Here is a 21,351-nt window from a genome sequence, read left to right as displayed (position 1 = left end):
TCACGGCCGGGACTGGCCTCAGGGCTAAGCAGGCCCCGGTCTTTGGCGAAGGAAGCTCTGCTGCAGAGGCCTCCGGGGACTCCACGCGCCCTGCGAGCCGGACCCCGGGATTCCCGGCCCGCCGGCTCCTCCCCCCCTCCCAGATCTGCTGCCAGCCGACGCCCCGCCCCTTTTCATTGTCCTCCCCGCCTGTTTATACACAAAGACCCCCTGGCCCTCCCTCCCGGGCGCTTCCCTCTTTCTCTCTTCGGGCAATCTTTCCCTTCCCCGGCCTTTCTTCTCGTTCTCTCGCTTTCCTCCGCCTCGCCTGTCTCCCCGTTTCTTTCTTTCTTTCTTTCTTTCTTTCTTTCTTTCTTTCTTTCTTTCTTTCTTTCTTTCTTTCTTTCTTTCTCTCCGCTCCCTCCCCCCTCCAGCGTGAGGGATTCCAGGGACGGGGGCGGAGTGGAGCTGGGTCGAGGATTAAACGCCGCGGGGGCGAGAGGAGCGGTCGAGAGGAGCGTTTTGTTGTTCGTCCCTTCGTTCGTTTCCTCCCTCTTCTCGTCTGTCGCTTCGAGCCGAAAACTTCTTCTTGGAAAGCGGCGGAAGAAGAAAGATTTTTTTTAAAAGAAGAAGAAGAAAGGGAGAAAAGGGAAAGAGGGGGGGAGATCTAGCCCAACCCCCCTGCTCTTGCTCCTGCTCCTCCTCTCCACCAGCAGCCGAGACCAGATCCACCCGGATCCCCTCCCTCGACTGGGGGGGGGGGGAGGCGGCTGCCTTCCCTCCGCCTTCCCCGGCCAGCGCGACCCAGAAGGAGCGGCTGGGCGCTTCCCGCAGCCATGGGCCGAGCGAGGGATCATCCCGGGCGCCGAGATTCAGCTGGCTTGAGAGCGGCCACGGAGGGACCTTGCTGAGATTCCGGATCGGGGGGAGGGGGCTAATCCGGAGCGGGCTTCCCTTCTGATCCTGCCGGCATCTGCTCATCCTTTCGGCCGCCTGGCTCGGCGGGGCGTCGTGGGGGGAGGGAAAGGACGCCCCTCGATCCCGGCGCTCTCCCCTCCCGCCCAAAGCTCCCGGGCGATCCCTGCGCCGCTGGGCTCCTCTCCGCTGCCTGGGATCACATTCGATCGCAAGGGATCTGCTGTTCCGCCTTCGGCCGCCTGGGGGGCGACGGGTGAACTGAACACGCCCACCCGTGGATTGGAAAGGATCCTTGTTGGAAAGAAAGGAAAGACCCGCTTCCGCTGGATCACCTGAAGGCGTTTTTGGAATTCCCCGGGCCCGGAGGAGGCATTCCGGGGCCACCGCGCTCCAGCCTCCCGCGGGCGCTCGTCCTTTCGCATTCCTTCGCCCGGCGCCAGCTGTGCCACCGCCTCTGCTCCCCTGGCCGTGGACCCGACGGAGGACTTCCCGAGGCGGCCAGAGGGACCGAAGCCAACCTCCCGCTCCCGTTCTCTGCTGGCCTCCATCGCCCTTCGGGTTGCTCGCCCTTCGGATTCCGGTAAATGTGCTGCTCGGGCGTCTCGCGCGACGCCGATCTTTGGCACCCCCCCTCCCCATCTTCACCCACCCACCCACCCTCTTTTCCTTTCCAGCCACGGCCTGCTCGGGTGCTGTCATCCAACGGAAAGGGGATCCCCCGTGGGGGCTTCTTTCAGGAGCGCCAAGTGGCCTGCTTTGCTTTTCTTCCTCGGATCGACACAGTTCAGCATGGAGGCTGCGCTCCTTCCGAGACATAGAATGTGGTTTTCTTAATCCCCAACCATTTCTCAGATCGTGTCCAGTTTAATGAAATGTTTCCCACTCTCTGGGTCGAATATTTTAGGGGAAGCTTGGTTTAAAGAAATGTTCCCCTCTCTTTGGGTCAAATATTAGGGGGGGGGGCTTGGATTCTAGAAATGTCCCCCTCTCTTTGGGTCAAATATTAGGGGGGGGGGCTTGGATTCTAGAAATGTCCCCCTCTCTTTGGGTCAAATATTAGGGGGGGGGGCTTGGATTCTAGAAATGTCCCCCTCTCTTTGGGTCAAATATTAGGGGGGGAGGCTTGAATTATAGAAATCTCCCTATCTCTTTGGGTCAAATATTAGGAAGGCAGAATTAGCAATCCAGTATGGGAAATTCACCTTTATTTCTACCACTTCCCTGCAGTTTGGAATCTAGGTTTCCCCTTTCCACCCTCAAAAGCACGAGAGCACCTCAGTTTCAATCTAGATTAAGCGATCTGGATTAATTGCCTCCCCCTTGGTCCAGATTCACAGTGGCTGGGTCAGATTACAGCACACCGGAGGCCAGACTGTTCGGGCAAACCTAGGCGAAGAATTTCTCTCCAGTCAGTGAGTTTAGACTGGAATCCTTCCGTGTCGGATTCACGGCCAAATGCTCTCCGGCCAGGAGTTTTTAGTCTAGACTCCTAGTTAACTACTGCCCTGGGGTACAGAAATACCAGAATGCACGTGGAGAGCAAATTTTGTTTTGAAAAAAACGGCATTTCCCCTGCTTCCTTCCCCATCGTTCCCTTGCAGCAGAGAGGGTAGAGAAAGAAGATGCGTTGGAGCACGTTCCAAGATGGTTAATCCTTAGATGCTTCCTATCCTGCCTCTTCTCACGCAGCTAGCCTGTACTTGGGTGCTTGGGTTCCTTGTGGGAAGAGACCCACGTGTGGAGCTGTCACCTCCCCGGGGCGTTAGAGGGTATGACGTGTGCGGAAAGGGTGAGTGGATTGGATGGGTGGGGGGGAAAAAACATGTCCCAGGCGGAGCCCGAAGAAAAGCTTGCCTTCTTACCATTTTGGTTTCCTCTTGCCTTCTCTTCCTGAGTAGCCGGAGCGCTCCCTCCCACCTCCCTCCTGAATCTCTTCCTTTCCCTAGTTCTTGCAGTTACCCTTTCCTTTTTTTCTTCCCCCTCTTTCTAGCTCTAAACCTCCTTCCCCAGATGTCTAGGTCCCCCTCTTCTCTTTCTCCTTTCTCTGAGCCCTCTTTGCCCCATACTTCTCCAATCACCTTTCCACTGTCCCACCTGGTTTCTTCTATTTCGCTTTGACTTTCTCTTCCAAATTCCTTCTTCTCCCCCCCTTTCCAGGCCTCCTTTCCACTTGACTGTCTCCCTCCTCCCCCGTTACATTTCCTCTCCTCTCTTCATCCCTTCCCTCTCGTTTGTTACGTTCGCTGACTTCTTTTTCCTCTCTTTCCCCCGCCCATCTGCTTCGTAACTTCTTTAGAAGAAGAAAAAAAACAACCCTGTTTCTTCCCCAGGTTTCCCTTCTGCTCCCTGCCCTGCCACTGTTCCCACGTGAAAATGTCTTCGTCTCCAGCGCTGCCGGAGTGGAAGCTCCAGCTACTGGAGCGTCGGCGCAAAGAGGAGGAAGAGGCCCGCCGGCGGGAACGGGAGCAGCAAGACCGCATGGCCAAAATGCCGGCGTGGAAACGGGAGATCATCGAAAGACGCCGTGCCAAGCAAGGCTCTAACACTTCCTTCTCGGAGCCTGGCGGATCGGGAGGAATAGAAACAGGGGTGACCACCGCTCCGGCTACCCCACAACCCTGCCAGGAGGGGGATCCGGAGAGCTCCGTGCTGCAGGAGAAGATTGGCCCGGTCCATCAGAACCCCTTCATTCAGCTGGAGAAACGGCGACATAAGGAGTCAGCCCCATCTGAGGGCGAACTAGCTAACGCCAAGGCCAAGCAGATTGTGGATCTGTATGGGCAGATGCCGGGTGTCCGCACCTTGCGTGCGGACAACGTCATTATCATCGAGTCGGTCCCAGGGGCGCCACCAGCTCAGAACGCCAGCGACCGGCGCTCGGGGGAGTCCAAATCAGGCAGCGTGGAGTCCCTCAATGACCTGCTGGCCCGGCGTGGCGGCAGCGTCACTGAGATCCGCACCGGGGAGGTCTTCATCGTCAAGTCGGCCTTGAGCCGTAGCGTGGAGGACCTCGACTCCGTCGGCAAGGCGGAGTACCGGTCATCGTTGCCACCAGAGCAGCGCCGCGGCCGGGTCAGCAAATTGCTGAGCCGGTTCGGCCAAGAGGACGGCGGCGGGCCGGTACCGCCACGCCCAGTGAGGTCCCTCAGCACCGAGAACTTATTGGAGGGTGCCTATGTGGCCAGGAAGCCTGGCCGTGTCCCAGCAGACCCCAGCCCGACCCGGCAGCACCGTGACCGAACGCCCAGCCCTCCCCGTGACCTGCCGGGCCTCACTTCACCGGTGCCCTTCACGGTGGCATCTTTCCGCAGCCAGTTTGAATCCAAACCAAGCAGTGGCGAGGCCTGGCCGGACAGCCCCCCGAGACGCTCACCGATGGGCAGAACGTGGGGAAGAGAAGCCACCTCCCCTGAGATCGGGCCCCGTTTGGACAGCATTGATCCCGAGGCCACCTTTGAGTTCCGTCCCGCGCTCCCGCCAGCACCGGTTGCCGATGACGACGTCCAGGGCAAGGCCTTGGCTAATCTGCGGCTGCACTCCCGGAACTCCTTCGTGGTTGTGCCGCGACGGGCCCCGGCCTCCCCGCCCCCGTCCGCCGATCTCAAGCAGGAAGTTAGTCCGTCTTCTTCTTCACACAAGCCCCCAGCCCCCACTTCCTGCTCCTCGCCCAGCTGTGAGCCGTTTCCCCCGGAGGCTGAGGATCCACCCGAGGCGGAGGCCATGAGACGGGGTGGGAACAGCTTGGCCAAAGAGGATGTCAGGATGGGGGGCTTGGCTCATGCCTCGTCCCCCCACCCGGCCATGCAGCGCCGCAGCGGCAACACCATCACCATCAACCCCCGCAAGGCCCCCGCCACACCTGTCGTTGCAGTGGAGAACGGCCTCACGAGCGACCCTCCCGCCGCCATGACCCCTGTGAAGAAGCGCTATCCCACGGCGGAGGAGATCCAGGTGATTGGAGGCTACCTCTCGCTTCAGAGGTCCTGCCTGGCAAAGAACGACCCGCATCGGAAAAAGGTACACACCCCTTTCTCCTGTGTTTCGTGCTGCCTCAAACTCTCTGCCCCTTTCCCCCCTTTTGAGTACATCTCCTCGGAATGTCTTGAATGTTTCCTCCACCCCCCTTCTTTGTTTTCTCCTTACTTTGCGTCTCCTCCTCTTCCCAATTTCTCTTCCAGTTGCCTTTTTTTCTTTCTTGACCTTGTGCCCTTTTGACACTGCTGGTCCCCAAGTGGGACTTGGGTACGATGGCAAACAACGTTGAAATGCGGACCCAAAGAGTTGACGGGCAGCAGACAGGGCCTCCCCTGGAGAGCTGTGGCCCTCCTTATCATTAGAAATTCCACGTAACGTGCCTCCCTGTACAAAATAATGTGATCCCCGTGTACAACCTGCCTTTACCTCACTTTACCTTTGTCAGGTAGCTTGGTGACATTCCCATTTTACAGGCCCCTCGGGGCTAGGCTGGTACGCCATCCAGAAGGAATCATGGTGTCTTTTCTTCGGGTCACTCCCCTTAGCCTCTTATATAACTTTGACAGATGCTGCAGTGGCGTGCACTTTCTTGTTTCTGCAAAGAGACAAGTTGTAGACTTGGTAGCCGTGTTCATGTCCATGTAAGGCAAAACAGTTCACAGGTTTCCTCTAGAAAGCGTGAGCTGACGTTTAGAGAGGACGCCTGCTCCTAAAAGGAGCTTTTTCCCCGTCTTTTTTGTTGCCTTTCGCCTGTTCTTAGCCTTTTCCTCCACCCCTCGTCTTTCTTCTTCCACCCCCCCCCATGCTTTTGCTACCCCTCCATCCTCCCAAAAATTGTGCTGCAGCCCAAAGAGGACTTCTGGCTGTCCAGAAATGGAAGGGCATCTGCCAGTGACCTTTGATCTACACCTTTTGTTTGAGAGTGGGAGCAGTTTCAGTGGTCCCCAAAATTGACCTTTGCATCTTCCCCATGGGTCTCAGTATGAAGGGTGCTAACACAGAAAGTGAAACAGAAATTGAAGTGGGCACGAGTGTAAGGGGGGTTTTTTTATAGCCCTTTCCAGTTAGTTTTGATTTTAATAGAACAGGGCTTGACTTTCACACAGTGCTTTCCCTGTCCCAATACTTAGCATGCGCTTTGTTGTCATTCTTGTATTATTATCCCTGCGTTGCACACTGGAAGCGGAGAAAGAACGGCTTTATTTATTTAAAATAGCCAAATAGGTTCCCCAAGGCACACTTGTCAAAAGCCACCTGGCAGGTTCATGGCAAAAACAAGATTTAAGCCAGACTCGTCCTTGGATCATAATTCATTCTCTTTAGCCATTCTGCTGCATCAGATCCCTTTGATTCTGCAGGCCCTTTTCCTGAGTCTGACAAGCGAAAACGGCCATCTATTACCGGTGCTTGCCCCGGGAGGTCCAATTACAGCTCACGCTCCCTCTTGCGTGGGCCAGATTTTATGAACACACATCAAAAGACACCAGGCTGGGCTTGGTTCAAAGCAGGATCAGGAGCGTGGGTGTGGCTCACGCACAGTTGTCTGTGGAGCTGAAATTTCAACAGGTGTTGTGTTTTCTTTGTGAGCGCTTGAAAGCACCCATTCAAAAACTCTCCCCCCCCGCCCCCCCCCCCCCCGTTAAGGGCTCCAAACCTGAAAAGATGCATGCATGGGGCCTTCTTATGTTCTGTAGTCACTTTTCCCCGGTACACCTGCTCCCCCTGCTTGTCCTCCCTTCTGTCTGCATTGTTTTGCAGATGTGTGAATGCATGGCAGTTCCTCCCTTGGGAAGAGGGTGTCCCTTTGCTTGCTCCCCTACCTCCAACCCCATGGTCTGACTCCATTTATTTTCTATTGCAGTGTCTGGGGGTATCATGAAATATTTTGTTGACTTGTAATTGCAGAAGGTAGCCCTTTTGTTCTGCAGGACAATAACTAGACTTATATCTGCACCTCGGAAACTGAACAAGAATTTCAGAGCATGAGCATTTGAGTGCCAAAGCTCCCTTTGTGAGATACTGGGAATTGTTAACGTTTGAAGAGGGGGAAATGTCTTTTGCTGACTCTTGCTAGAAAGGCACAAAACTAACAGGATGACTTCGACAAATATCCAAATGCTGTCCTCATTTGCATCACTGAACAGTTTGGTGTAGTGGTTAGGAGTGCGGACTTCTAATCTGGCATGCCGGGTTCGATTCTGCGCTCCTCCACATGCAGCCAGCTGGGTCACCTTGGGCTCGCCATGGCACTGATAAAACTGTTCTGACCGAGCAGTGATATCAGGGCTCTCTCAGCCTCACCCACCCCACAGGGTGTCTGTTGTGGGGAGAGGAATGGGAAGGCGACTGTAAGCCGCTTTGAGCCTCCTTCGGGTAGGGAAAAGCGGCATATAAGAACCAACTCTTCTTCTTCTTCTTCTACTTAGCATGTTTGATTCCCCATTCTTTCACATTTGGGCAGCTGGGTGACCTTGGGCAAGTCACAGTTCCTGTAGAGTAGGGCTATCAGGGCTCTCTCACGCCCCACCTACCTCTCAGGGTGTGTGTGATGGGGAGAGGAAGGGAAGACGGTTGTAAGCCACTTTGAGACACCTTTGGGAAGTGAAAAGCAGGGTATAAAAACCAGCTCTTCTCCCATTTAAACATCCATTTTTCACAGAGCCAGTCTTGAAGATCTCAAAAAGAAAAAATTGTGAACAGTGCTAGAGCCGCCGCAGTGCCCTCAGGCTGCTGTTTCCTAGTTAGAAGATGAAGAGTTGGTTCTTATATGCAGCTTACAGTCGCCTTCCCTTCCTCTCCCCACAGCAGACACCCTGTGAGGGAGGTGAGGCTGAGAGAGCCCTGAGATTACTGAAGAAGAGTTGTTCTTATATGCCACTTTTCTCTACCCGAAGGAGTCTCACAGTGGATTACAGTCGCCTTCCCTTCCTCTCCCCACAACAGACACCCTGTGAGGGAGATGAGGCTGAGGGAGCCCTGAGATTACTGAAGAAGAGTTGTTCTTACATGCCGCTTTTCTCTACCTGAAGGACGCTCAAAGCGGCTTACATTCGCCTTCCCTCTCCTCTCCCCACAACAGACACCCTGTGAGGGAGGTGAGGCTGAGAGAGCCCTGATATCACTGCTCGGTCGGAACAGCTTTCAGTGTTATGGCGAGCCCAAGGTCACACAGGTGGCTGCATGTGGGGGAGGAGTGGGGAATGAAAGCCAGCTAGCATTCTTAGATAATTATTTCTTTTTTCGAAGCTGGAAGAAGAAAAATGGTGGAGGAGGAGAGTTCATGCGAGGAGGAGAAGACAGGAAAAGAGTCAAGTCCCTGCCAACCCCCCTTCCATCCAAATCATGCCCTTCTCAGCTGCTTTTTAGAGGTCAAGGTCTCTGTTGAACAGCTAGCTGAGACCAGTGCTGAACAGACCTGGGTCTTCTGCCTCTACAAGAGGAAACTGTTCCTGATGTATCCGAGCTTGTCTCCTTGCAAATGCTGGGAGCAGAGAGGGGTTTCAAACATGGTCAACCTGCCTGATGGTTGTTTCAAAGCAGCGAAAGTCACTCCGTGGCTCAGGAATCCCTTCTACACACCACCCGTGGCTCTTCTGAGCACAGTTCTGCAGTGTGGCGCCTGCCCCATGCCACGCCTCAGAAATGAGGGCAAGGCCCTAGGCCTGGCTTTCCACCTTAATACCACCTTAATACAGCTGCCACCAGAGGTGCTGGTAATCTTGGAGTGTCCCTAAAGGTTACAGGCCACATGCCAGGCATACAAGCAAATACAGCTCTTTTGGTTGACAGTATGTGTGAATGGGGCTCTTCAGAAGCCGCACAGAAAGTAGCACAGGTCTAGATCAAGGCCTTAGCTAAGCAGAGGTGTATGTAGTAGGTAGGTGTATATCCTACAGCCTGTGAGTTGCACACGGCCTACTGAAGCCAGGGCATGCACTGTGCAGCTGGCTTCCATGAGACTGGAAGATGGAGAGACTGTAGCATTTCAGGCCCTCCCTCCAGCATCTTACCAGACTGGTCATGACGTTTGCTCTCTCAGAGAGAGGTCAGAGATTTCCGTCGGTCCCCTCCCTAAGCAGGGACACAGCAATAAGTTGAAGACCAGGAACGTCAACTCTCAGCAGCTTGAGGGCTGATTCCCCCTCATAGAGGAAACGTCTCCATTTCATTCCAGGGGTCACAACAGGGACATCTTGAGGGTGGGGAGAGTTGGGCACTGCCTGTCAGCTCAGAGACAAACTGAGGGGCTGTGTTCTAGTTCTGACCTGGGCTGTGTGGAGCCATACAATATCTCAGGACAGTCCACGCTGCCAGTCAAGATCCATAATGGCTAGGCATGCCAACCTCCTGGTGGCACCTGGCAATATCGCATCATTACAGTGGATCTCTTAACAACTAAGATCCAGGCCAGCTGGGTGACCTTAGGTGGTCATGGTTCTCTCTGAGCTTTCTCAGCCTCACCACTGCCCTGAAAAAGCTGTTCTGACTGAGCAGTGATATCAGGGCGCTCAGCCTCACCCACCTCACAGGATGTCTGACTGGAAGCCACTTTGAGGCTCCTTTTGGTAGAGAAAAGCAGCATATAAGATCCAACTCTTCTTCTTCTTCAGTAATTTCAGGGCTGACTCAGCCTCACCCACCTCACAGGGTGTCTGTTGTGGGGAGAGGAAGGCAAGGTGATTGTAAGCCACTTTGAGACCTTCAGGTAGTAAAAAGCAGCATATAAGAACCAACTCTTCTTCTTCAGTAATCTCAGGGCTCTCTCAACCTCACCTCCCTCACAGGGTGTCTGTTGTGGGGAGAGGAAAGGGAAGGTGAATGAAAGCCACTATGAATTTCCCACTAGTCAGGATGAGGCCTAACACCAAGGTCAGAGTCCCTCTCCCCCTATGCTATTACAATGGACCTGTCTGAAAGCTCCCCGAAACTGATCACCTGTGCAGTGAGGCCCTGTCCAAATGTGTCTCGGGGCTGGTCTCAGTTGGGCAGGCATGGCCCGTTCCCTAGGGCAGGGGTAGTCAAACTGCGGCCCTCCAGATGTCCATGGACTACAATTCCCAGGAGCCCCCTGCCAGCGTTCGCTGGCAGGGGGCTCCTGGGAATTGTAGTCCATGGACATCTGGAGGGCCGCAGTTTGACTACCCCTGCCCTAGGCTGACTGTCTTATCTGCCCCTTTTCCACACATCTGGTCATTCTCATGAGAGTGAGAAGAACCTCCGAGGATAACACCAGCACTGTGTTTAAACAACAGCCTTAGAGAAGATGGCGCCATGATAGAGCCCCCTCACAACACAACGCTTGTCCGCTCTACTCACAGCCTTGTAAATATTTCCCCCTTTCTAGAACACAAAGCCATGAGGCGGGAGGTGGTGTCCAAGAGATGCCAGCCGTAAATTGCACCCCCAAATTACCCGGCCTGAGATGAGACTTCAGCGATTGTGCCAGCCCTAGCAGAAGACTTTCACAGAAGCCCTCAATTCCCCCCTACAAAAGGGCTTTTCATAGCAGCCACCGTCCACCATGGACAGGGGTCACCGGATGTGCCCCAAGCCAATATAGCGGCCCGATTCTTTGGGACTTCATAAAGGGGTTATTTAGCGTCGTCGCCGGCTACGTGAAAGGCATCTCTGCGCCTTCTTTGTTGCCGAGCCCCCGTGCTTTCTGCAGCCAGGGTCGAAAAACATGTTCCCCTTTGCAGCTGCCAAACGCATGCATATTTCTTCTCCTCATCCTGGTTTATTAACTCTTTGTCTTTGCTTTCCCTCTTCATGCCCAGCTTTGCCAATCAGGGGATCGGCAACAAAGGAGCTGTATGTTGAGGCCCTTGGTTAAATAACCCCCGTAAGGGGATCGTTTTTGTCCCCCTTTAATGATCTTTCATTAGGGAAATCCCTTCGCTCCTCAGTCCCAAAAGACGGGGCCGGTGCCTTAAAACGAGTTTCTAGGGGCGGGGCTTCTAGATCGCATTTGCACTCCTTTGCGGTCAAGGAAGTTTAGAACTGATTTAGCATTCTTCGTTTCTCAGAGGTGGAGAGGGTGACTATTTCAGTCTCCTTTTGGTCATAAAGGTGCTACTGGACTCTGATTTTATTTCAGCCTATTCCACCAAAAACAAAGCTGAATAGGAGTCTTTAATATAAAAATATATTAAAAATTATTAACTCCTACTCATTTGGGAAACCCTTCCAGAGTCACTAAGAAACCCCAGGGTTTCGTGATAGCTTGATGAAGCAGATAAGAGTGGCAGCCCTCTAATCCGGAGAACCGGGTTTGATTCCCCGCTCCTCCATATGCGGCCAGCTGAGTGACCTTGGGCTTGTCACAGTCCTGTTCTCACAGAGCAGTTCTCTCAGAGCTCTCTCAGCCCCACCTACTTCGCAGGCTACCTGTTGTGGGGAGAGGAAGAGGAGGCGATTGGAAGCCACTTAGAGACTCTTGGAGAGAAAAGCAGAGTGTAAAAAACCAACTCTTTTCTTTCATGGTACAAAACAAACTTATTTTAATTCTAGCATCCGTCCCTTGCATGAGGTGGGTCCATTCTTGGCAGACAAATGTCTATATGGGGCTATAAACAAAGTTGTAAATAGCAGGGTCAAAGGGCCACGCAATTTGGAAAGTACAGGGTGTGAGTCACTGTATGACAGTGAGGTATAATCAAGAGATGGACAGAGACCGTTCACAAGAGCAGTCATTTGGGATAATTCTGGCATCTGTCCTGCCTTAGGCTGTCCTGCCTTCAGTCTCAGCTTCTGCCAGCTGATGTGTTTCTTCTGGTGGCTTCTGTGTTGCAAGAGCTTGATGAAACTTTGGTAACACTACCAGGCTGGGCGCCTGAAACTCTGGCCCTGTCATTCCCCCCTTCCCAAAGGGAAACTATTGCTGGTGTCCAAAGAGCTCATAGAAACGCCGGGTAGAGAAAAGCAGCATATAAAAACCAGCTCTTCTTCTTCTTCAGTCATCTCAGGGCTCTCTCAGCCTCACCTCCCTCACAGGGTGTCTGTTGCGGGGAGAGGAAAGGGAAGCCGCTTTGAGACTCCTTCTGGTAGAGAAAAGTGGCATATAAGAACCAACTCTTCTTCTTCGGTAATATCAGGACTCTCTCAGCCTCACTTCCCTCACAGGGGGTCTGTTGTGGGGAGAGGAAAAGGAAGGTGAATGTAAGCCACTTTGAGACTCCTTCTGGTAGAGAAAAGTGGCACATAAGAACCAACTTTTCTTCTTCAGTAATATCAGGGTTCTCTCAGCCTCACAGGGCATCTCTTGTGGGGAGAGGAAAGGGAAGGCGACTGTAAGGTGGGGTATAAAAACCAATGTTCCAACAGTATCTGCAAAACTCTCCGCCAACACCACATTTCAGATAAATCAACTTTCTTCTTGTCAGCTTTCTGCATCGTCCATCTGTACACAGTCATGGGCAATACTGTGGTACTAATGAACTTGATCTTGGTCACCGGCGACACATCTTTGCACTTAAAGATCTTGTCTGGCTCTTTCACGGTTTCCCACTGTCAGTCCCCATCCGATTTCCTGGTTGCAGGCTCCCTTTTGGCTCTTTCAGGATTTCAAAACCCTGCATATGCTAACAAACAGTGCAACAAGAAGCTAGAGTGCATTTCGGAGCACCAAACATTCACAGTTGACTGCTATGACCTGGAAATTGATACAACTTCAGACCAAGCCAACGGCTGGCACATGTAGACCCAGAACCAGTTTTCTCGCTGTTCAATGGGTACAACTCAGCCCAATTGTAATCTTTGTTCTGACCGACTGTGCTTCGGTCCCCCCTCCGCCCGACTTGTCTCCATTCCAGCCAGCCGTGCGTGATCCCCCTCAGGGAAAATTCCAGCCCTGCCTTTTCATCCTTTGCTGGCTCTTTCCTCTCCACGCCCCATCCCTTTTCTTTCTGTACAAATGGCCCTTTTATCTTGTGGCCTGCTCGAAGCAGCAAGGCCTGGCTGGAACCCCCCCCCCCCTCCGCCTTGCTGCATTTCTTTGGCCTGAGCTAGAGCGTTCTGGCTTGGACCCAGGGCTGACACAAGGGCCTGAGAGAGGAAGTGAGTCCGGCTGACGTCAGCGGAACGCAAAGGCTTGCTTCAGCCACCTTCCTCATCCGATGTGAACGGCCGGGGCTCCTGTTCGAGGGCAGACGCCGGACAGAGGCAGATGCCATTAAGATCTCTGGGGGAGGGGGCCGGGGGCCGCGAATCTAGTTCTGGCAAGTCAAAGAGCACTAAGATAGTTCAAAAGGGGGGCAGATACGTTGGCCTTTATTCCAGAGGCCAGATTGCCCGTGTACCTCAAACAGAGTGTTCTTTCTGCCAGGAAAGTATCGGCTTGTTACCTGGGGAGGGGTGGATCTAAGCTTGTTTTCCCTTTGCCCTAATGGCCTCCCTTAGACCTCAGCGGCTAGAAGAGAGCATGTTCTCCTCTTCACACCTGCATTCCAGCAAGGATGCTGATAGATCGGCATCGCAACCATTGTTAATTAACTATTTTGTTTATTATTTATTTATTATTATTATATTTCTATCCCACCCTTCCCTGAGGCTCAGGGCGGTTTACATGGAATATAGGCTACAGTACCTGGAACTTAGTTTTCATAACAACGATAGTAATATTAACGTTAATAACATTCACATGAATTAACAGGGGAAGTGTTGCAAACAGGTCCAGGGCAGAATGCATGAATGGGGTTCAGGGAGGGAGGGAGGGAAGGAGGGAGCAGGGGGCCTGTGGGTGTTGCTGGTTTCGCTCAGTCACAATCAAATACCTGGCGGAAGAGCTCCTGGCATTAAATTTCTATACTGCCCTCCCAGAATGGCTCAGGGAAGTCTTCAGAATGCAAGAAAAGATTTAACAATGGATTTTTTAAAGACGTAATAAATAATTCTGTGGTGTGGAGGTTCAAGGGGGTGGCAGGTTACGGTGGATGAGCGATAGGGTTGTGAGTGTCCTGCATAGTGCAGGGGGTTGGACTAGATGTCCCAGGAAGTCCCTTCCAACTCTGCTATTCTGTGATTCTAAACATCAAAGATTAACAGTATAAAACATATAAGCCTAATTAATGATTTAGCAGCATTTATGGCAGCCTCCCGATTAATCGCTGCCCTTAAGTCTCCAGGCTCACTATCGCACTATGGCGGTGTTAAGAGTCAGAATATCTTTTGAGCCCTGTTTGCCCTCCGTCCATCTTCTCCAGAGTCGTCCTCCTATCTGTCTGAAGCAGCCTAGGAGGTTTCACCCCCCCCTCTACCCCTTATAAGTAGAAATAAATATTTTTGAGACTTCTTCATGGAAAGGCCATTTTGCTTCCTTTCGGGACACGATCTCCTTCCTGTCCTGGCTGCTTTCTCCCTACCATGACTAGTTCCTTTCTGTCTGGAGCAGCCCTTCCCCTGGGAGAATTCAGGCTTTGTTCCGGTGCCTCTTTGACAGATGTGAGCTGTATTAACAAGCAAGAGAACTGAGACGGGGCCCGCATTTCCACACCCCGTCTCTGCAGCTGCGCTCGCCAGACTTGTATTTTGAGCCGGGATTCGTCTTTTCCTGGGACTGTAGGGCTTTGGCTGCCTCTCAAGCCCCCTTTTGTCTCTTCCTGGCGAGCTTCCTGCCAGCTCTGACTAGCCAAAGCGACTTCTGGGTGAGGACGGAAAAGATACACCAGACAGAGTGACGACATCATTTAGGAGGGGTGGAATTCCTCACTGTTGCTAATAGAACAAAATCAGAGTCCAGTGGCACCTTTAAGAACAACAAAGATTTATTCAAGGCGTAAGCTTTCGAGTGCAAGCACTCTTCCTCGGACTATGAACTGACCATATTCAAGGCGTGAGCTTTCGAGTATGAGGGTATTCTCCTTCCCCCCACCCCGGGTTGTTTCCCTCCCCCCCCTGCAATATCGGATTTCTGACTGCAAAAAGCATGTTCTCATCACAGGAACCCTGTGAAATGCATTCGGTTAAGGGAGGTCACCAGGCAAGCTCCCATGGCATGTTGGGAATTTGAATCTGGGTCTCCCTGACCACAATCCGACACCCTAACCCAGGCTTTCTCAACCAGGGTTTCCTGAATAGGTGGGAATGAATTAATCAGATCAGATACATTTAATATTTCTGGTAAGGCCTAGGGGGAGGAGCTGGTCTCATGGCTTAAGTGCCACTCAGCGCTTAACACCCACTCAGGGCGGCTGTCCCGCCCCTGAGTGCCTCCTCCCCCAATTGGCTTGCCTGCCTGTCCAGCGGCCAGCCAATTGCCTTCAGTCCCCCACTTCACACCACCCTCTCCTCCTTCCACTTCCCTCAGAGGCTGCAGATCCCTGCTGCATGAGAGCTGCCCCTGCCGGTGAGTTCCCTTCCCGGGGGGCCTCCAGCCTGAAGCCTTTCCAGGTCCTGGGAGAAGGGAGAGGCCATCCACAGAGTTCTTCCACCCCAACCCCCTAATCTAGTGCCTGTTCCTGATTGCAACGGGCTTTGTCCCTAGTTTTTATATATTTTTCTAAAATGGTTAAACATTTATTGGGTGATATGACTGTATATGGTCACATCGACATTCCCCCCCCCCCCAAATGGCTAATGATGGTCCTGGAGGGGGCCTGGGTGGGCATGTACACAGCCATGTTTCCCAACCACATTCTGCAGGATCATGCCACTTCTGGGGTTTTCTCGAAGCCTCAAGAATGTTTCAGGGGTCTCTCAACCGTGAAAAAGTTGAGAAAGCCTGCCCAAACCATTACACCGGTGGCTAGCAGATCAGGAAGAACGGCCTGATGTGATCTGGTACGCTTACCAGCTGCCTAACATGCAGCAAAAAGGGAAATAAAGCTTGACCAGCTAAATTTCAGTGTAGCGTGGCATAGTTCACGGCACAGGAAGAGGGATGGGTAAAATAAGCTGACAGCGCTAATTTGCTGCGGCAGAAGCTGTCCGCTTCGTGTGTCTGATAAAACAGGCACCAGACCATGAAAACTCTTGCCCCCCCGTCAATCGGTTTGGCTTTCTGCGTGCAACAGGAATTCTGTTGTGTTTTTTGCCGCAGGAGACGAACACGGCTCTTAGGAGTTTGTGCCTCCCAGGAGTCCCTAATTAGTGTGCAATTTAATGTTCAGATGGGACCTGCAGTGAGATACAAAGTAAGGCGTGCCACAGGTACAGGATCAAGCTGCACATAACTTTTGCCGCATCTTCTGTCCTAGCGCAGGTCAGAATCATTACAATCCCCCCCCCCCACCCCTAAGCGTGCAATGCAAGGATGGAAGTTGTCAACCACGCACACAACAGGTTGTTTAAAAAGTGTGTTCAAGGTTAACTCATTCATGACAGACTTTCCTGAGGATATGCCCTTGGAGAAAGAATGTGCACATGAAATAGGCACGTGAGAATGAAAGGCAGACCAAGGAATTACAGAGTAGGTGCTTTCCATGCCAGCATGGTGTGCTGGCTAAAATGTCAACGGGAGGAATAGAGAGACTGGAATTTGAATATTCCCAATACTCTGGAGCTCACTGGGTAACCTTGGGCAGGGCTGGGAGTCTCTGTCTCTCTCTGTTGAGCCTACGTTACAAGGTTTTTAAGAGGATAAAATGGAAGAGAAAAGTGCTATGGCCCTTTCTCTCCTTTGGGAATTCCCAATCAGGAACTCTGGAAGGGGTAGGGTTGCACGATCCGGCGCAACCCTAGTCCATAGCATCTCCTACCACAAGGTAGGGAGCCAGCCACTTCCACCCCCCCAACCTTGAGCATGAGTCAGTTCTCTTGTGGCTTCTGTACCTAGGTGGAACCTGCACACTTATTCCCATCTTAAACTGCCTCCTATCTCTCCCCCTCTCAGTCCTCCTTGAGCCTGCCTGTTAAAATGGGTGGTGATGTGACTTCCGGTCACATGATCCTTCCGGGGGGGGGGGGGGGGGGGGATGGCAAGGAGGCGTGGCTAGCTGACATCACTTCCAGGGCTCCTCGAAGCCTGAAAAATTACTTCCGGGGCTCCTTCATGGTCAAAAGGTTGAAAAAGACTGCTCTTACTTAGAGAAAAGGTTGAAGATGTGAGCAAGTAACATTTTATTGACAGCTGTCTGTTTAAAATATTTTCCTTTGGTTTCAAAATTTCGGAGGCGCCCAGCCAGTGAAAATGTTGCCATTAATATTGTAGAAATAGAGAATATCACTCTTAAAAACAGCAATAAGATCAATGGAAAATAGCAGGAGGATGGGCAATTGCAGATTATAGCATGATTGTTTTTCTGTCAAAGTAAAACGAATCAATCATTTAAAGCACTTGCTTTCCTATAAAAACAACCAAACAGGGACCTGTCAAATGTATCTGATGATGAGGTTCTATAGTCAGGGCTTTATATCTGGTCATAACCTCTTAAAGCCCCGAAGACGAGGGCACCCTAATCTAAAAGTGGCAGTCTTCAAGCAAAGGTTGGATACACACTTTTCTTGGATGCTTTAGGATGGTTTGGGCTGATCCTGCATTGAGCAGGGGGTTGGACTAGATGGCCCCTTCCAACTCTATGATTCTTTGATTCTGTGAAAAGTTACAAGTGCTGAGACTTTGCAGAGCCCTGCAAGGTCAGGAAGCGATCAGGGGGCGCTGGCGGGAGACACTTGGGGATGCAAAGGGGGGCGGAAGGCAACAGGGAGATTTATGGCTTTATTGCATGAGGCCAGCAAGTGGACTAACATCCTGGGAGCGCCCGGGAGACAACCTCCTAAACCTGGGTCAGGAACCGGGGTTCACGACACTCTGCTCCCTCCAAGTCCTTCTCTACCCGCTGTGGGCTGTGAAGTGGGGACCCGGCTTGTCCAGGTACCTGTTGTGGAATTTCTTGACTAGCCCAAGGGCGCTGACATCCTCCGCATCCATCCACTTGTTATCTGATTCGGGGAAACCTTTCCACGCCACCAAGTACTGCAGACCTCTCTCGATGGGCAGGTTCCAATGAAAGAAACAGTCCTTTCCAGGCAAAACCTTTGCCTGGAAACAAAGAGGAAGGACTTTTTAATACCATCAAGATATGCCTGAGCAGGAAGTCATAGCCCAAAGTCTGGCTTCAGGGTTAAAAATCATGACAAGAGTGGGGGAGACTGGCTGGAGAGTTGTACTACGTATGCATTGACTCTACTCAAACTTGAGCTGTCCCAATGATGCTGACTGGCCAGAGGTTCAGGATGGAGAGGAGTGGAGCTGCCCTTTAACATATAATTAACTCATTCACTTCATTGCTACAGGAGGGGGTGATGCTTTGTGCACCATTCACATGCCCTTCTCCAGCTGTTCCAGGCATCGTATGAATCTGGAGACACAGGTGACAAAATCCTCAGGCACCAGGAGAATCCAGGCATCAGAGGAGATGCATGAGCAGGGAGTCAGCAACAGTGGAGGAATCCCCTCCCACGCTGAATGACTTAGAATCATAGACAATCCATACGCCCTTAGGGAAAGAATGTGTGCATGAAATAATCACGGGAGAATGAAAGACAAGAGTACAAAATGACAGCATAGGTTCCTTCCGTGCCACTGTGGTGTGCTGGCTCAACGAAGGATCAGCCTAAAGAATCCGTGATAGTTATCCTTCCAGCCGCTACTTGAAGACTCTCATCCACTCTTATTAGGTGTATAAATCATATAATTTCTGGGCAATAATTTTTGATTGCCCAGAAATTATATGATTTATACAACTCAACATCAAGAAAACAAAGATCATGGCATCCAGCCCTCTCAATTCCTGGGAAATAGATGGGGAAGAAATGGAGATAGTGACAGATTTTATTTTCCTGGGCTCCAAGATCACTGCAGATGGGGACTGCAGCAAAGAAATTAAAAGACGCTTGCTCCTGGGGAGGAAAGCTATGGCAAATCTAGACAGCATCCTAAAAAGCAGAGACATCACCCTGCCAACAAGTGGGGGGGGGGGACTCTGAGGCCTTCCACCATCCCCTCCCCAGGCTCCACCTCCGAAATCTCCAGTTTCTTCCCAACCCAGAACTGACAACTTTCTCTATATATTATTTATTTCTGTGCCATAGAAAGCTTCAGCTGTCCATTTCCCCAGGTTAAGCTGCTATTAAAAGGTTGGGACACTTTATATTAGGGACCGCCAGCCACCCTACTCATAGATGGTCATGTAACGCGATGGCCTCTTTTTGCCCCATCTCCAGTAGGGCTCTGAGCTTCTATCCCAAAGCCTGACCTTGACACCACCACTGTTGCATTGACTAGAGAAGCAGAACTAAGCAGGGACCCTCCATGGACAGCTCGGGCAACAAAATACCTGGAGCTTCCTCTGAGTGGTAGAAGGGTTCTGCCTCTGGTGCGCATGCTTGTATAGGCATGCCCACGATCACCACTTCTGCCGTCTGGGATTCCATGGCCAGCCTTCCTTCAGATGTGTATTTTAGAGGCAAAGCACAGCTGTGGGAAGAGACCAGCTGTCATGTTCCACGGCATACCCACCCCCCCCCAAAAAAGGAAAACTCCAAGTCCTGGCTGGAGACTTAGTTTATTCAGGAGGGAACAAACAGCTTCACAAGACTCCTGTGTTGCCAAAGACCAAGGCAAGCAAAAACAGAGCAAATATAATAGTAGAATTCTCTCCCCCCCCCTCCCCAATTCTGTACACAATTCAGCTTCACGCAGATTGGTTTTTATCACCAAAGGCTAGTACAATTTATAATTGACACCTCCAGGCAGGCAGAAACGGCCACAACAACTGAACACATGATCGGAAGCCAGATGGCCCCAGAGCCTGGGAACAAAGGGGAGGGGGGAAAGAGCAAGGCAACTTCAGGACAAGTCGCCATGGGGAATTCTGGGATTTTGGTCAAGCAAGTTGTGGCGGGGGCTGATGGTGACCTGACACTTGCTCAGGTTGGGGACACAGCAATGGAGAAACAAAATTTATTTATATTTCTTGACCGCCACTCCCGGCACAGCGGTCTCGTGGCAGTTTACATAGATTTTAAACCCCACATAAAACAATTCCCAGCCAAGTCTAAAAAAGGCCAGATGGTGGAAAAACACCATCTACAGCAGGGGTAGTCAACCTGTGGTCCTCCAGATGTCCATGGACTACAATTCCCAACGCTGGCAGGGGCTCATGGGAATTGTAGTCCACGAACATCTGGAGGACCACAGGTTGACTACCCCTGATCTGCAGGATACTCCTTCATCTCCACCCTCCCACCCCTCAAGCACAACCTTTGGCCCGCCAGGAGGTAGTTTCCGAGAGTATCCAGGCCAACAGCTTTTCCATAGGCCCGTGTAAGGAGGGAGCCGATCTTCCAGGCCCGGCCTCAACCAAACACGTGGTGGAAGAGCTCCGTTTTACAGGCCCTGCGGAACGTTGCCAATTCCGTCAGGGCCCTTAGCTCTTCCCCTAGGCTCCTTTCAGCCCCGCTGGGTACAATGAGAGGTATAATAATAACCCTGGCAGTCTTCAAGCAAAGGTTGGATGCACACTTTTCTCGGATGCTTTAGGATGCTTAGGGCTGATCCTGCGTTGAGCAGGGGGTTGGACTAGATGGCCTGTATGGCCCCTTCCAACTCTATGATTCTATAACCCTTGTATTTGCCCACGCCCGGATCTTAACACAGCCAGACTCAGGAAATGACACTTGGGAGAAAGCGTTAACCCCAATCAGTATCCCCCTTTCCGTGAAACCCAAATGCACCTCTCGGGATATGTAATCACGGTGTTGGTGGGCTGAAGGGACGTGGTGGGTTAGGGATGTTTCTCTAGCAACTCCCTTAAGGAAGAGAACAAACGACCTCTTTGCTGTGACATGGTGAATAACCACAGCGCATAGGGTCGTGCCTCTTGTCAGCGCAAAGTAATAACGGGGAGAGAGGGGTCGCTTGGTGGTGACGCTCGGCCTGGGAACGAGGGTAGGGTGGTTCACTGCCGGTGACCCAGTGTTCATCCGTGAAACATTAAAGCAGCACAGAAGCCTGAGCCGGCTATCGCTTGGGGGGGTTCTGCTGGCAGAAGCCGCCTGCCGTGTTTTTCCAAAGGAAATCGTTCAAAAGTACTGAGGTCAGTGTTTATGGAGTTGCCACAGTTACGGTGGAAGGGCAGCCGCTCCCCCTCTCCCAAGCAGATGCCCTGAAGAAACCTCCCACCCAAGGCCCTTCTGCTTTTCGCTCCCACCTAGCGATCTCCACGCTAGCCGTTGCCGCCTCAGGCCGCGGGGGAGAAGCATTCCTGGCACTGATTTGAACTTGATCGCACTGGTTTCGGCCGAGGGGAATTCGGCCCTGTTGCTTCCTCTTTCGAAGGGACGCTGATGTCCAGGAAGACTTGAGGACTGAGACAGACGAAGGGGGGATTTGTTGCCGAGGAAACGGGGAGAAGAGAGAACAATCCCGGCCATGGAGGTGTCAGAAGGGCATGTTACTTTGCTTCTGGTTCGTATATTCTTTGGCGTTTTCCCCCGCTTCTGTTTTGGAGCAGCAGACGACGACAAATGAAGGCCTTCGGC

The 21,351-nt window shown here is 52.1% G+C and overlaps 1 protein-coding gene across 2 annotated transcripts in view; it reads left to right on the top strand.

The window, feature by feature from the left end:
• Nucleotides 1-214: 214 nt before the first annotated feature.
• The window catches only part of PPP1R18 (protein phosphatase 1 regulatory subunit 18), a 44,314-nt gene continuing 23,177 nt past the window's right edge, over nucleotides 215-21,351 (top strand). The window contains exons 1-2 of one of the 2 annotated variants that reach the window (XM_077324636.1): nucleotides 215-1,477; nucleotides 3,228-4,914. In XM_077324636.1, the coding sequence (XP_077180751.1) occupies nucleotides 3,271-4,914 (1,644 nt within the window). In that variant the 5' untranslated portion in view covers nucleotides 215-1,477; nucleotides 3,228-3,270. Of the gene's footprint in view, nucleotides 1,478-1,941; nucleotides 4,915-21,351 lie in introns of those variants that run through there. The other variant, XM_077324637.1, reaches the window with a different exon arrangement.

This window comes from Paroedura picta, chromosome 3 (assembly GCF_049243985.1).
Source record: "Paroedura picta isolate Pp20150507F chromosome 3, Ppicta_v3.0, whole genome shotgun sequence".
NCBI classification, from domain to species: domain Eukaryota; kingdom Metazoa; phylum Chordata; class Lepidosauria; order Squamata; family Gekkonidae; genus Paroedura; species Paroedura picta.
Note: the sequence above shows the minus strand (reverse complement) of the source record. Positions and strands in the feature narration are given on the sequence as shown.